At 48.3% G+C, this 14019-nt stretch overlaps 2 protein-coding genes across 5 annotated transcripts in view; one reads left to right on the plus strand and one right to left on the minus strand.

Moving 5' to 3' along the window:
* tjap1 (tight junction associated protein 1 (peripheral)) overlaps window positions 1-4079 on the minus strand; it is a 35776-nt gene extending 31697 nt beyond the window's left edge. The window contains exons 1-3 of one of the 3 annotated variants that reach the window (XM_047351502.1): window positions 3947-4079; window positions 2250-2326; window positions 987-1037 (exon numbers count right to left, since the gene is read on the minus strand). In XM_047351502.1, the coding sequence (XP_047207458.1) occupies window positions 987-1023 (37 nt within the window). In that variant the 5' untranslated portion in view covers window positions 1024-1037; window positions 2250-2326; window positions 3947-4079. Of the gene's footprint in view, window positions 1-986; window positions 1038-1162; window positions 1335-2249; window positions 2327-3946 lie in introns of those variants that run through there. The other 2 variants (XM_047351503.1, XM_047351504.1) reach the window with 2 other exon arrangements.
* Window positions 1372-14019, plus strand: part of dlk2 (delta-like 2 homolog (Drosophila)) — a 39031-nt gene continuing 26383 nt past the window's right edge. Inside the window, exon 1 of one of the 2 annotated variants that reach the window (XM_047351508.1) lies at window positions 1372-1432. The gene's annotated coding sequence lies outside the window, so the exon portion shown is untranslated. Of the gene's footprint in view, window positions 1433-4005; window positions 4133-14019 lie in introns of those variants that run through there. The other variant, XM_047351507.1, reaches the window with a different exon arrangement.

Below are 14019 nucleotides of genomic sequence, written 5' to 3' on the forward strand. Positions count from 1 at the left end.
CTGGGACACAGTAAGAGAACCAGAACTGAAGACTGGTTCAGGAACTTTGGATAACAGTGGATAACAGTGTTTCTGTCCATGTAGCTGCAGAGATCAGAGTAGTAATCATGACTTTCTACTCCATTTAGTCCATCTAGGTCACATGCTTTTCATGCTTCATAGTTTTCTAGATATTCGATTTTTCTAGATGTTTCTGAACAATGCTTCAGAGATATTTTTCTGTTTCTGATAGTTTTTCCAGTCAATCCTGAAAATGTTATTTGGTGTACCAGAATGTTTCTCTAGATCTGTCCCCAAAATCTGAGAAATATTCCTGAATGTTTAAGTGTTTAAAAAAATTAAAGGTATAAATTACAACATAATGAACGAGACAAAGTGTAGGAAGTAAATTAAAGAGATAAACTTCTGAATGAACAGAACAGGAAGTGCTTTTAATTTGATATTTCCAGCAGGAAGTGTCCTTGTAATGTAGCAGCTAGCTTGGCACCAGGAGAAGGTTGGAGGCCAGTTAAGTTTATTTTGTTCCTAAATGATCCAAAATCATTTAATACAGCGTTCGGTTTGAGAGACATTAATATGGGCATTATTATGAAGCTACAGCTAACATGAACATTAACATCCCATAATAATCCACCAACATCACTGGCTAATAATCAAGCTCATCCTTTCACTAAAACATGCAGCAGCTGCAGCCTGGAGCTCACAGACCACCTTTCATTTCACTCTTCATTACAGGAAAAAAAAACTGGAACTAAGACTCGAGTCTCAGACGAGTCCAAGTCAAGTCTCAAGTCTGTTGAGTCTGAAGGCTTTTATTTTTGCGAATGAAGAGTGACTCGGATTGGAGTCTCAAGGTCAAGTTGCCATCTCTGTCATGAGGTACAGGTGTTTGTAATCTGAGTGTTCTCGGGTGTCTGAGCATTTCTCCAGGTGTGCGTTGTACGCCACGTTACCATGAGGTCACAGGTGTGTTTCAAGGTTCATACCTGAGCTGCGATGGTTTCCAGAACAGCCTTCATTCATAGAAATGATCACACCTGAAACACATAACAAGCAGAGTTTCACTTTAAAACTTCATCTTTCTAACCTGCTGACTTTCTTCCCAAATCATGCATCTGTTAGACGGGAAGCTGGCAGAGATAGAACTGCTTTGAACTTCCACATTAATCCTGGAAGAACACAGATCAGTAGACAGGCTGGTTCTGATGAGCAGGGAACACAATGACAGGAGAAGAAAAGCCAAGCCAAGTTGTCCAAATCCTGGTGCTGCATTCTCCGTCAGCGCAGGGCGGGTCCTTGGATGGCCGCGAAGCCCGGCTGTTCCCGCCCTTACCTCAGCGTAACTTCTGTCGCCTAGCAACCGTGATAGCGTGAAGCTCAGAGCTGTGAAGCCGTCAAGATGGAGTCCGGAGGTTAAACTGCTGTCTCCACCGTAAATAACTGAACATGGATTTTATTTACACCTTTATATATTCCTGATGGCTTATAAACTTGTTTCCTTCATTAATCAGCCATTTAAAATGTTTTAAATCATTTTTATGCTCATAGATAAAATAATTTAACTCTAAGTAAAGTATATTGATGACAAATACCATTTAATTTATAGATAAAGTTTTTAAACACAAACATATTGACTTTCTGAACAAAGTTTAAATCAGTTTATTTGTAGAGTATAATAATAATAAATAAATAAACCAAAAATTAACCGTTAAATATTATCTGACTGAGGGATATTCAGTTTTAATATTCCACCCACTGGTGAAAACCAGCGGGAGAACGAACACGATGAGCCGGGAGTCTGACGTCCTCCACCGGTACAGCGACGTCGACCACCCGGTCAGCTGACAGCCGTTAGAGCAGCGGGACCGGACATCTCCGAACACGTCGAGCACTTTTCCAAATAAGTAAAATATTGGAAACCCGAGCAGATATTTCAGGTTTAAACAACTACGTCCTCGCCTAAAAACACTGAAAAAGTTCGTTTTGTTTCACTAAAAGCGTAACATATCAACTTTATTCACAGCTTTTCTCCCTCCCCTGCCATGGCTACTTCCGGTTGAACAATCTACTTCGACCCGCAATGAATCATGGGATAGGGTGGACCACGAAGGATACACCGGACCGTCCTTCAAATCTGGGGAAAAGAAGGACGCATTTGAAGGAGCCTTTGAATTGACGTCATCAGCCTACAAATGCACCCGTCAGCCCCTGAAGCCCCTGAAGCTGGACACTGCAAGACTCATCCTCACCTGATGCTCTTCATCCTCAGTTTTGGGTTGTCGTCCTCCTCCTCCTGTGGGTACACGAAGCTCACTCCTCAGATAATCTAAAACAACACAGACTCTCAGCAAAGAACTTATTTAAAACTTTCTGGCTTGATTTAAAAATTTGCAATCATGACTTCCTTGCTTTTGATTTTCCAAACAGATCTTTGGGTCACTGTTTCACTTCCAAATAAAGGATGTAAGTAAGAGGGGAATGACAACAGCTTCCTGCAGGTTGATCCAGTAAAATAAGGTTTATAATCCTGGCAGTTCTGCAGCAGCTCTAAGCATGGAGTTCCTGCAGCAGAAGGAACATCTCCGAGAACAACAGCTCCTTTCTTCCGGCTGAGATAAACTGTTTGGGCCCCAGGACTCTTGGGGGATCAGGGAGTGGGGTTCCACCTCCACCGGATCATGTGACCAACCTGAACCCGACACTAGAACCACCGATACAGCCAGCCAGCTCATATGACTCACACACCTGAGCATGTAAACACAGTGAGACACACAGGCAGCAGAGTTTGTGGTTGTGTATGTGCCTCATGATGAAAGATGTCTTCTCAGTGACCCATGAACTCCTCTTCCTCCTCATTAACCCTCCACTTGGCATCAGCTGCTGGCTCCACCCACCTGCTATGAGCCCGAAGCCTCCTTTAGAACAGAACCAGACTCCAGCTCAGTCCAGGTGAAACAGGATCATTAAAGTGTTCCATCTCACTCCCTGTTACCATCTGGAACACTGATGTCCGTCTCCTAGCAACAGATCTGTACGTTCTAAAAGGTTCCGTTCTGTTCCTCCGGGATCTGATCTGGATCAGGGATCGGCTCACTGTGTGTCTGCTCTCTGATCAGCAGCAGACTGGACTCCTCATGCGGTCACTCCTACTTAAACTGCTGCCCGATGATCCATATCCAACTGATCAGATCCGGATCAGATCCGGATCAGTCCAACAGGACAAACATGGATCCTGACTCTGAATTATGAAGGATTCACAGAAACAGAATTTCCTGACTCCATGTGGGTCTCCTGGAGTTGTGCAGGACCCACCTGCTGCTCTGCATCCCCACCTCCTGTCCAGACCCACAGGGAGATGAAAACGGATATTTGTTCTGGGTGGCTGACATTTACAGCTGGATGGCTCAGAGTGCAGGTCCGAGTGAAAAACTGCGGACCTTGTCTCAGATTGGAGCATCGGGTCTGCAGGTTCTGATCAGTTTCTAATCTACAGGAGGTCTGACAACATGCTGCTTTTCCCCACTTTAACATCAGGAATATCAAATCCCAGGACATCCAGGGACCCTCTCCTGGGATGTGGGCTCCGGCCCTCTGATTGGCTGTCTGAGCGCAGGTGTGTGTGACTCAGTGACCACTGAGTGTTTTTCCATTCTGATGTCTGTCAGGCGCAACCACGGTACAGCCCTCAGTTCTGTCTGTAAGGCAGTCAGGGGGCACAAACACGACAAATACAGAAGCAGTAACCCGGCTCGAACCGTTCCAGATTACCACCCTGACACCGTCCTCCAACATACCGTTAAACCTAGAGCAACCGGATCGGTGCCACCACCGGTCGGACCGTGGCCCAGTTCCCCGCCTGCCACATATAACCAGGCACACCGACCGCTCCGAGCCGCCAGCTCCACACCGGCCGCCCGGAACCACCCGCAGCCCGCTGACGGCTTACCTGAGAGGCGGTGAGCGCGGCCCGGGGCGGGGCGGCTCCACCAAGAGGCAAACAAACTTCAGCCCAAGCTTCGCGGTTCTTCCTCCGGCTGGAAGAGTAGGAACGGAGGGCTGCGGACCGATCCGACTCCAGGAAGCAGCGCTGGAGTCCGGCGCTGCGGGGAAGACAGCCGGACAGCAGAGAGCGGTCAGTGAGAACAGCAGCGGCCCGTGGAGTAGCTCTGTTCCTGGATATAAAATCTGTTCAGAGCCGCTCCGGGAAAAGTTGATCTGCTGCCATCTTTACCCGCGGGGCATGATGGGTAATCCTCAGGAATCCCGGTTCGCGTTCAACCCCCACCTACCGCGTCCTGACGTCACAGCGGACGTACACGAAAAGAAGAGCTTTACATTTTCTAAAACATCTAAATAATGATTGTATCAGACAGATTTCTATGAAGCTTCTGTTTAAATATTAATTGTGAAAAATCCCTCCGTTCCGGTCCGTATAATCCACTTTGTTCCTAGGTTATTCTGGTGATTAATGGACAAATATGGCGGGAGAAAAGTTCCGAAACAATAACAGTTTTATCTCAACAAAGTAACAAACATCATTCTCCCATCTGCTACTGTTTACAGACTGAGCATCCAACCATCCATCCATCATCTATCTATCTATCTAATTTTCCATCCATCCATCCATCATCTATCTATCTATCTAATTTTCCATCCATCCATCCATCATCTATCTATCTATCTAATTTTCCATCCATCCATCCATCATCTATCTATCTATCTAATTTTCCATCCATCCATCCATCATCTATCTATCTATCTAATTTTCCATCCATCCATCATCTATCTATCTATCTATCTAATTTTCCATCCATCCATCCATCATCTATCTATCTATCTATCTATCTATCTAATTTTCCATCCATCCATCCATCCATCATCTATCTATCTATCTAATTTTCCATCCATCCATCCATCATCTATCTATCTATCTATCTAATTTTCCATCCATCCATCCATCCATCATCTATCTATCTAATTTTCCATCCATCCATCCATCATCTATCTATCTATCTATCTATCTATCTAATTTTCCATCCATCCATCCATCCATCATCTATCTATCTATCTAATTTTCCATCCATCCATCCATCATCTATCTATCTATCTATCTAATTTTCCATCCATCCATCCATCCATCATCTATCTATCTAATTTTCCATCCATCCATCCATCCATCATCTATCTAATTTTCCATCCATCCATCCATCCATCATCTATCTATCTATCTAATTTTCCATCCATCCATCATCTATCTATCTATCTATCTATCTAATTTTCCATCCATCCATCCATCATCTATCTATCTATCTATCTAATTTTCCATCCATCCATTGGTGCGTCTGGTAGCGAAACACTAAATTCTCAAAGAAATGAAGGTTTCCCACAGACAAAAATGAGATTTAATTGAAAAATGAATAAGGAAACCCAGTCCTTTTTGGCTTCATCCTTTCCATCAGAACCATAATTCAATATTTTAACGGGTCACAAGAAGTTGGACATTACCTAACTCAGTTATTATTTTAAAACCCTTTTAGGTTTCATATTTTAGGTTTGCCCCTCCTTGAACCGCCACCTTAACGTGGTGGAGGGGTTTGAGTGCTCAAATGATCCTAGAGGCTATGTTGTCTGGGGCCTAAATGCCCCTGGTAGGGTCTCCCATCGCAAACAGGTTCTAGGTGATGGGTCAGACAAAGAATGGTTCAAGAACCCCTCATGAAGAACAAAATATCGAGGCACGTGACGTCGCCCGGTACGGCGGAGCCGGGGTCCCACCCTGGAGCCAGGCCTGGGGTCGGGACTCGTCGGAGAGCGCCTGGTGGCCGGGTTGCTCCTCGTGGGACCCGGCCGGGCCAAGCCCGAACGAGAGACGCGAGGCCATCCCCCAGTGGGCCCACCACCTGCAGGGGGAACCGTGAGGGACCGGTGCAAAGAGGATTGGGTGGCGGACGAAGGTGGAGACCTCAGCGGCCCGATCCCCGGATGCTTAGGCTGGCTCTAGGGACGTGGAATGTCACCTCGCTGGGGGGGAAGGAGCCTGAGCTTGTGCGGGAGGTCGAGAGATATCGACTAGAAATAGTCGGGCTCGCCTCCACGCACAGCGTGGGCTCTGGAACCCATCTCCTTGAGAGGGGTTGGACTCTCTTCTACTCTGGAGTGGCCCACGGGGAGAGGCGGCGGGCTGATGTGGGTTTGCTTGTTGCCCCCCAGCTCAGCCGTCTCGTGTTGGGGTTTACCCCAGTGGATGAGAGGGTTGTATCCCTGCGCCTTCGGGTTGGAGAGAGGTCTCTGACTATCATTTCAGCCTACGGGCCGAGTGGTAGTGCAGAGTACCCTGCCTTCTTGGCGTCCCTGTCGGGGGTGCTGGATAGTGCCCCTCCCGGGGACTCCATTATTCTGCTGGGGGACTTCAACGCCCACGTGGGGAACAACAGTGACACCTGGAGAGGCGTGATCGGGAGGAATGGCCTCCCTGATCTGAATCCGAGTGGTGTTTTGTTATTGGACTTCTGTGCTAGTCACGGATTGTCCATAACGAACACCATGTTTAAACATAAGGGTGTCCATCAGTGCACTTGGCACCAGGACACCCTAGGCAGGAGGTTGATGATCGACTTTGTTGTCGTATCATCAGACCTTCGGCCGCATGTTTTGGACACTCGGGTGAAGAGAGGGGCTGAGCTGTCCACTGATCATCACCTGGTGGTGAGTTGGATCCGCTGGAGGAGGAGAAAGCCGGACTGACTTGGCAGGCCCAAGCGCATAGTGAGGGTCTGCTGGGAACGCCTGGCGGAGCCCTCGGCCAGGGATGTATTCAACTCCCACCTCCGGGAGACCTTCGACCAGATCCCGGGGGATGTTGGAGACATAGAGTCCGAGTGGACCATGTTCTCTGCATCTATTGTCGATGCTGCTGCTCATAGCTGCGGCCGTAAGGTCTGCGGTGCCTGCCGTGGCGGCAATCCCAGAACCCGGTGGTGGACACCGGCAGTAAGGGATGCTGTTAAGCTGAAGAAGGAGTCCTATCGGCTGTGGTTGGCTTGTGGGACTCCTGAGGCGGCTGACGGGTACCGTGAGGCCAAGCGTGTTGCGGCCCGGGCTGTGGCAAAGGCAAAAACACGGGCCTGGGAAGAGTTTGGTGAGGCCATGGAGAAGGACTACCGGTTGGCCTCGAAGCAATTCTGGCAAACCGTCCGGCGCCTCAGGAGGGGGAAGCAGTGCTTTGCCAACACTGTTTATAGTGGGGGCAGGAGACTGCCGACCTCGACTGGGGACATTATTGGGCGGTGGAAGGAGTACTTCGAGGATCTCCTCAATCCTGCCATCACGCATTCCGTGGTGGAAACAGAGGCTGGGGACTCGGGGTTGGACTCTTTCATCACCCAGGCTGAAGTCACCGAGGTGGTTAAAAAGCTCCGCGGTGGCAAGGCTTCGGGGGTGGATGAGATCCGCCCTGAGTACCTCAAATGTCTGGATGTTGTAGGGCTGTCATGGTTGACACGCCTCTTCAACATTGTGTGGCGGTCGGGGACAGTGCCTCTGGACTGGCAGACTGGGGTGGTGGTCCCCCTTTATAAGAAGGGGGACCGGAGGGTGTGTTCCAACTACAGGGGGATCACACTCCTCAGCCTCCCTGGTAAGGCCTACGCCAGGGTATTGGAGAGGAGAGTCCGACCGATAGTCGAACCTCGGCTTCAGGAGGAACAGTGTGGTTTTCGTCCCAGCCGTGGAACACTGGACCAGCTCTATACCCTCTACAGGGTGCTCGAGGGTTCATGGGAGTTTGCCCAACCGGTTCACATGTGTTTTGTGGACCTGGAGAAGGCATTCGACTGTGTCCCTCGTGATGCCCTGTGGGGGGTGCTCCAGGAGTATGGAATCGGGGGCCCTTTATTAGGGGCCATCCGGTCCCTGTACGAGCGGAGCAGGAGTTTGGTCCGCATTGGCGGCACTAAGTCGGACCTGTTCCCGGTGCATGTTGGACTCCGGCAGGACTGCCCTTTGTCGCCGGTCCTGTTCATAACTTTTATGGACAGGATTTCTAGACGCAGCCAAGGGCCGGAGGGGGTCTGGTTTGGGGACCAGTGGATTTCGTCTCTTCTTTTTGCGGATGACGTGGTCCTGCTGGCCCCCTCTAGCCAAGACCTACAGCATGCACTGGGGCGGTTCACAGCCGAGTGTGAAGCGGCTGGGATGAGGATCAGCTCCTCCAAGTCCGAGGCCATGGTACTCGACCGTAAAAGGGTGGCTTGTCCTCTTCAGGTTGGAGGGGAGTTTCTGCCTCAAGTGGAGGAGTTTAAGTATCTCAGGGTCTTGTTCACGAGTGAGGGAAGAATGGAGCGGGAGATCGACAGACGGATCGGTGCGGCTGCCACAGTAATGGGGGCGCTGTGCCGGTCCATTGTGGTGAAGAGAGAGCTGAGCCGAAAAGCAAAGCTCTCAATTTACTGGTCAGTCTACGTTCCTACCCTCACCTATGGCCATGAACTTTGGGTCATGACCGAAAGAACGAGATCACGGATACAAGCGGCTGACATGAGCTTCCTCCGTAGGGTGGCCGGGCACTCCCTTAGAGATAGGGTGAGGAGCTCGGAGTAGAACCGCTGCTCCTCCACATCGAGAGGAGCCAGTTGAGGTGGCTCGGGCATCTATACCGGATGCCTCCTGGACGCCTTCCTCGGGAGGTGTTCCAGGCACGTCCCACCGGGAGGAGGCCCAGGACACGCTGGAGGGACTATGTCTCTCGGCTGGCCTGGGAACGCCTTGGGCTCCCCCTGGAGGAGCTGGAGGAGGTGTCTGGAGAGAGGGACGTCTGGGCGTCTCTGCTGAGTCTGCTGCCCCCGCGACCCGGTCCTGGATAAGCGGAAGACGACGAACGAACGAACGAATTTTAGGTTTGAGGATTTTTTTCTGATTTTCCCACAAAATAGTGTGATTCTGACCTGGCGAAATATTCAGAACATTTTAGATTAACCTCCTTTCATCTTCATATGTCCAGGTTCTCCATCCAATCATAGGTGCTTCTGTCTCCTTCCAGTCAGTGGAGAACCACTGTAGGACCTAAAATGTTCTGACCAATCAGAGCTCAGAGTGCACAGAGAGACATGTCCACACATCTCTGAATGGTTCTGTTAAAACTGGACCAGAAGTTTCTGTTTACCTTGACATTACAGACACTTAGGAATGTATTAATGTTACCACCAAAAGGTTGTGTGGTTCATTCATTCATTCAGTCCCTGTATCGTTTGAACACAGAAAGTTTGGACATGTTTTCAGTTTATAACTTCTTTGATAAAAAGTCTTAAATGTCATTTAAGTTTAATAATGTCTGAGCTCCTCCATGTCAGGCTGAGGAGCAAAGGATAAAAACAAGTTTAGCGTTAGCTTCCTACATGACCCATCAGGTCCAGCAGGAAATGTGAATAATAAAGAAAGTTCTGAGTTTTTCGCTGTCTTGAAGGACTGTGGCTATGTGTTTGGTTTCGGGTCAGAAGCTGCTTCAGAACTCTTTAGTCTTGCCTTTGTCTGTGTTGCTGGTAATAAACAGTACACAGGAATCATGGGTAATTTTCAAACTTCATGTTCTTCATTTTCTTTTTGAATCTTTTTTCAGTGTTTTTCTCCATGCTGATCAGTTTGTGTCAATGTTCCCATCTTCACTGCAACTCTGAATGTTTTGGTGTTCACAGTCTGTGGACACATGAAGCACCTGCAGACAGAACTGAGGGACTCTGTTTCAGAACCTGCTGCAGATCTGATGTGGGAGTAGCATTTCCATCTTGATGTGCGGTTTCATCATCCCGTCTTCTTTGTGCCTGAGCTGCAGCGTCCCACTTTCTCCTGCAGGATCATTAAACTTTCATCCCTTCTGAAGTGTTTCAAGAGAAGACGTCACATTGTTCCAAAGACAAAACGATTCTCTGAGGACTCAAACGTGTCTGAGCAGGGTTTATCAGAAAATACTCACTTCCTGTGATGGAGTGAAAGCAAACATACCAAACTGGAGAACAGGCTGGTTTGCATTTAAATTATCCTCAGTTTAAAAGAGAGGACAAAAATTTCCATAAAGAGCAGAGACATCCTCTAAATAAAATAAAGAGGTTGTTTGTGTTCTGGACGGGTCAATATGCCTCTCATCTTTACTTGTACTGGTTTAACTGGTGCTGTTGTTTGGAGGTTTATTTCTGTTTTTCTGAACCATAAATAAGGACATCCATCATGAAACCGTCAGCTGGTGTGAGCAGATGATCTGTAGAAAAACAACACGAACGCCATCAGATCACATGACGCGCACACATAGCAGCTGCTAGACAGATTATCATGTCCCTGCTGGACAGAAAGATGAAGACAATGTCCAGCTGCCTAAAAACAATGCAGACCCCCACCCCCCTGGCCTGTCATATGACAACTATGGAAGTAATGGAGATCATTTAGTGGTTTGATTCCTGCAGCTGTTGGTGCCTCTCTGGACCATTTCAGGAGGAGGATAGATGTGGTGTTGGTGGACCAGAACGCCTACTGCAGAACTCCTGTTGGCAAACCAAGCAAAGCATAAGCCCAAGTCCTAACTCAACCTAGACCATAGGTGAAGTTTTCGTTCTCAGACTGCAGGTTTACTGGTGGTTCCTAGAGTCTCTACAAGTAGAATGGGAGGCAGATCCTTTAGTTATCAGGCTCCTCTCCTGTGGAACCAGCTCCCAGTTTTAGTCCGTGAGGCAGACACCCTGTCTACTTTTAAGGCTAGGCTTAAAACTTTCCTTTTTGATAAAGCTTATAGTTAGAGTGGCTTGGTTATCCTGAGCTATCTCTGTAGTTATGCTGCTATAGGCTTAGGCTGCTGGAGGACATAATGATCACTTTCACCCTCTTCGCTATATTCTCACACTACTCTCCAATTTTACATTATTTGCTGTTATTTCAGCTTTTAACCTTGTTCTCTCTTTTCTCTTCCTAGAAGCTACACCTGGCCTGGCTCTGTGTCTACCTGTGACACCTTTCTGGAGAGGGGCATCGTCCAAGCTTCTGCTGGCAACAACTTAATGCTCACCTTCTACAGATGATCCACATGGCCCTGTCTTTCAGTGTTTAACCCTTTCTCTCTCCTAGACATGGCTACTGACTGAGCTTCTACTGTAACTAACTCTATGTGCCCTCTTTCAGACTCTAACCTTGAAAACTGGATCAGAGTTGATCTGTTCTTTCTTTCTAGATGAAACGACTAAAGGAGCTACATTCATTAACATTTACTTTTCCTTCCCATAGAAAGTACTCCTGGATCAGTGCTTCTTTGTTCTCTTTGTGTCTCTGCTCTGTTCTCTCAAACCTCCAGTCGGTCGTGGCAGATGGCCGCTCACACTGAGCCTGGTTCTGGTTCTGCTGGAGGTTTCTTCCTGTTAAAAGGGAGTTTTTCCTCTCCACTGTCGCTACATGCATGCTCAGTATGAGGGATTGCTGCAAAGTCAACACCAGTGACTGTCCACTGTCTCTACATGCTCATCCAGGAGGAGTGAATGCTGCAAGTCACTGACTGGATGCAATCTGCTGGGTTTCCTTAGATAGAAAAACTTTTTATCCTATTTGAATAAATAACTGAATCTGACTGAACTGTTCAATGATTAGGATTAATTGGAATGTATGAACCTGACTTTGTGAAGAACCTTGAGACGACATGTGTTGTGAATTGGCGCTATAAAAATAAAATTGAATTGAATTGAATTGAAGGCATCAAAAACAAACATGCCTTCTGTGTCTGAGTGGGGGGGTGTATCGGGGCGACGGGCTGGAATGGTGGCGTGAAGGGGTTGCAGCGTGCAAGTTGAGGGTTGTGTGCCCTTTTTAAATGTGTGATCACCGGCATTTGGATCAGCTGATTGATGGCGGTCGAGATAAACTGGTTGGTGTTTCTCATTGGGCTGTCGTTGCAGTTACGGTGATGTGGTGTGTTTGTTTGGGTGCAGGGGCATGTTGGGGGCCACCGGCCCTGATTGCCTGCGGTGGGGGTTCCTTCGAGCAAGGCCCTGTGTTGAGCTTGTGCTACTTTTCAGTGGTGGAGCTCACATGTGGGGGTGTGCCCCTGTGGGGAGAGGATTCATGGCGTTTGGGTTCGGGGGCATGTGTTCAATATCTGCGTCCTGGTTGGGAGTGCCCCTGTGGGGGAATTCATGTTCATGGGGGGTGTGGGGCTCATGGGGTTGAGATTGGAATTCATTGGGTGGCTGGGACTGATTCGTCCTGGGACTGCTCTGGTTGGCGGGGTCGTTTGGACCAGGTAGACCCTTCTTTTGTTCGTGGCCCTCTCTCCGCATGGGTTGGGGGTCGTTGGGGGCTGGGTTTGGAGCGGGGGTCCTTGGGGGCTGGGTTTGGAGCAGGGCTGGGCCAGGATCATTCAGGTTTGGGCGGTGCCGGCACTAGTCTGGGCTGGGTCCAGGGACTAGTTGCCCCTCTGGGGTATCAGTACCTGGACCTAGGAGTGTAGAGTGTGTTTGGTGAGTGTGAATGCAGGTACGACATCCATTGTTGTGTGTCCTTACATTGGGTGTGTGGGTGTTAGTGTTTTTATGAGTAGCGATGAGGGTGGCAATGTGTGATTGTTACTATGTGTGCCTGTTTGTGTGCCTGTTTTTGTGTCAGGTTGGGTCTTGGGCTGCTCCCCCTCCTGGATCAGCTTAGGCCCCCCATCAAATGTGGGGCCTGTTTCCTCCCTGCCACACTCCCTGCCAGTGGCTAGTGTCTTGTCTCTACTCTACTCCACTGGTGTATTGGTTGTTCTCAGTGTCCAAGGCTGGGTGCTTTGGTGAGTGCCGGCTCACTCTCAGTGGCTTCTTGCCGGGTCCTGGGCCCCTGACACTGTCGGGCCTCTGCTTGGAGGATGATGTGCCCCAGGGTCTCAGGTCTCTGGGTCCATAGCTAGATCTACTCCGGCGTTGATGGCTGCCGGCAGTCCTCCTGGGGTTCCCATGCTCTGGGGGGCCTTTGGATGTCTGTGGCTCAGATCTCCTCTGTGTCTTTCTCTGGTCCAGGGGGGCAGGTCTGTGGCTCCTCACACTCGCTATTGCATATTTTTATGGAGAAATCTGATATAAACAAGTGCTCTTACACTTACTCCCACAGCTGTTTAGATTCAGGTGTTAACAGATACACAGATGTTCTATATTGTGCTGCAGTTACCAGCAAATACATCTTGCAATCATTAGTACCATGCACGGTAACATTGCTGTTGTTATGCAGTATATGTTTCTGTAGGTGTAGATGTATTGTATTCTCATCATCCTTCTTTCTCTCCTCCATTCATTTCTCCTTCTCTTTCTTTTACCTTTTTCCTCCACATCTCTCTATCTCTTGACATCTTTTTTTACGTTTTTGTTTCTGTCTCTGTGTCCATTGCAATTGAAATGATCCCAAAGCAGTTTGTAATAAAGTTTCTTTTAGAAATATCAAGTGGCGCTTTAAAGCGTTAGCCGTAATGCCCCACTTATGAAAGTAAATCTGTTGGGCTTATTCTTGGCACTCAGACCATAATTCTGAGCTACTCTACCAGACAGCACACTTTAAAAAAAACAACCCTGCTTTAACCCATCCTTATATTCAGTTTGACATCCTAAAGAAATTAAAACCAGCTCATCTTACAGATGAGATCCGGTCTGAGGAAAACTTCCTGAATCCAATCTTTTGTCTTGGTCCCTTTAAGCTAAAAAAGGGACAGAACTTGGTCCATCAACACCTGGAAACATTTTCTGACTCTGCAGCATGAAATAAAAAACACAGAGGTGTTCAGCAGGTGATCTAAATGATTCTGGTTACATAAAAGACGAAACAAAAGAAACAGGGGAAAGACAGAGGACACACCAACAGAACATAAGGTGTGGGACAAGGAAACAAGAGAGCAAGGAAGTAGAGAAGGACATAAAAAGACAAATGCAGTACTGGAGGAAACATGTGAGGCCAGATTCCCTAGTTTAAACTTGGCAGGGCCTCAGTAGAACGGGATGGGGGGGGGGGGGGGGGTTCTCAGCTGCTGTG

Source organism: Girardinichthys multiradiatus, chromosome 22 (assembly GCF_021462225.1).
Source record: "Girardinichthys multiradiatus isolate DD_20200921_A chromosome 22, DD_fGirMul_XY1, whole genome shotgun sequence".
NCBI lineage: Eukaryota > Metazoa > Chordata > Actinopteri > Cyprinodontiformes > Goodeidae > Girardinichthys > Girardinichthys multiradiatus.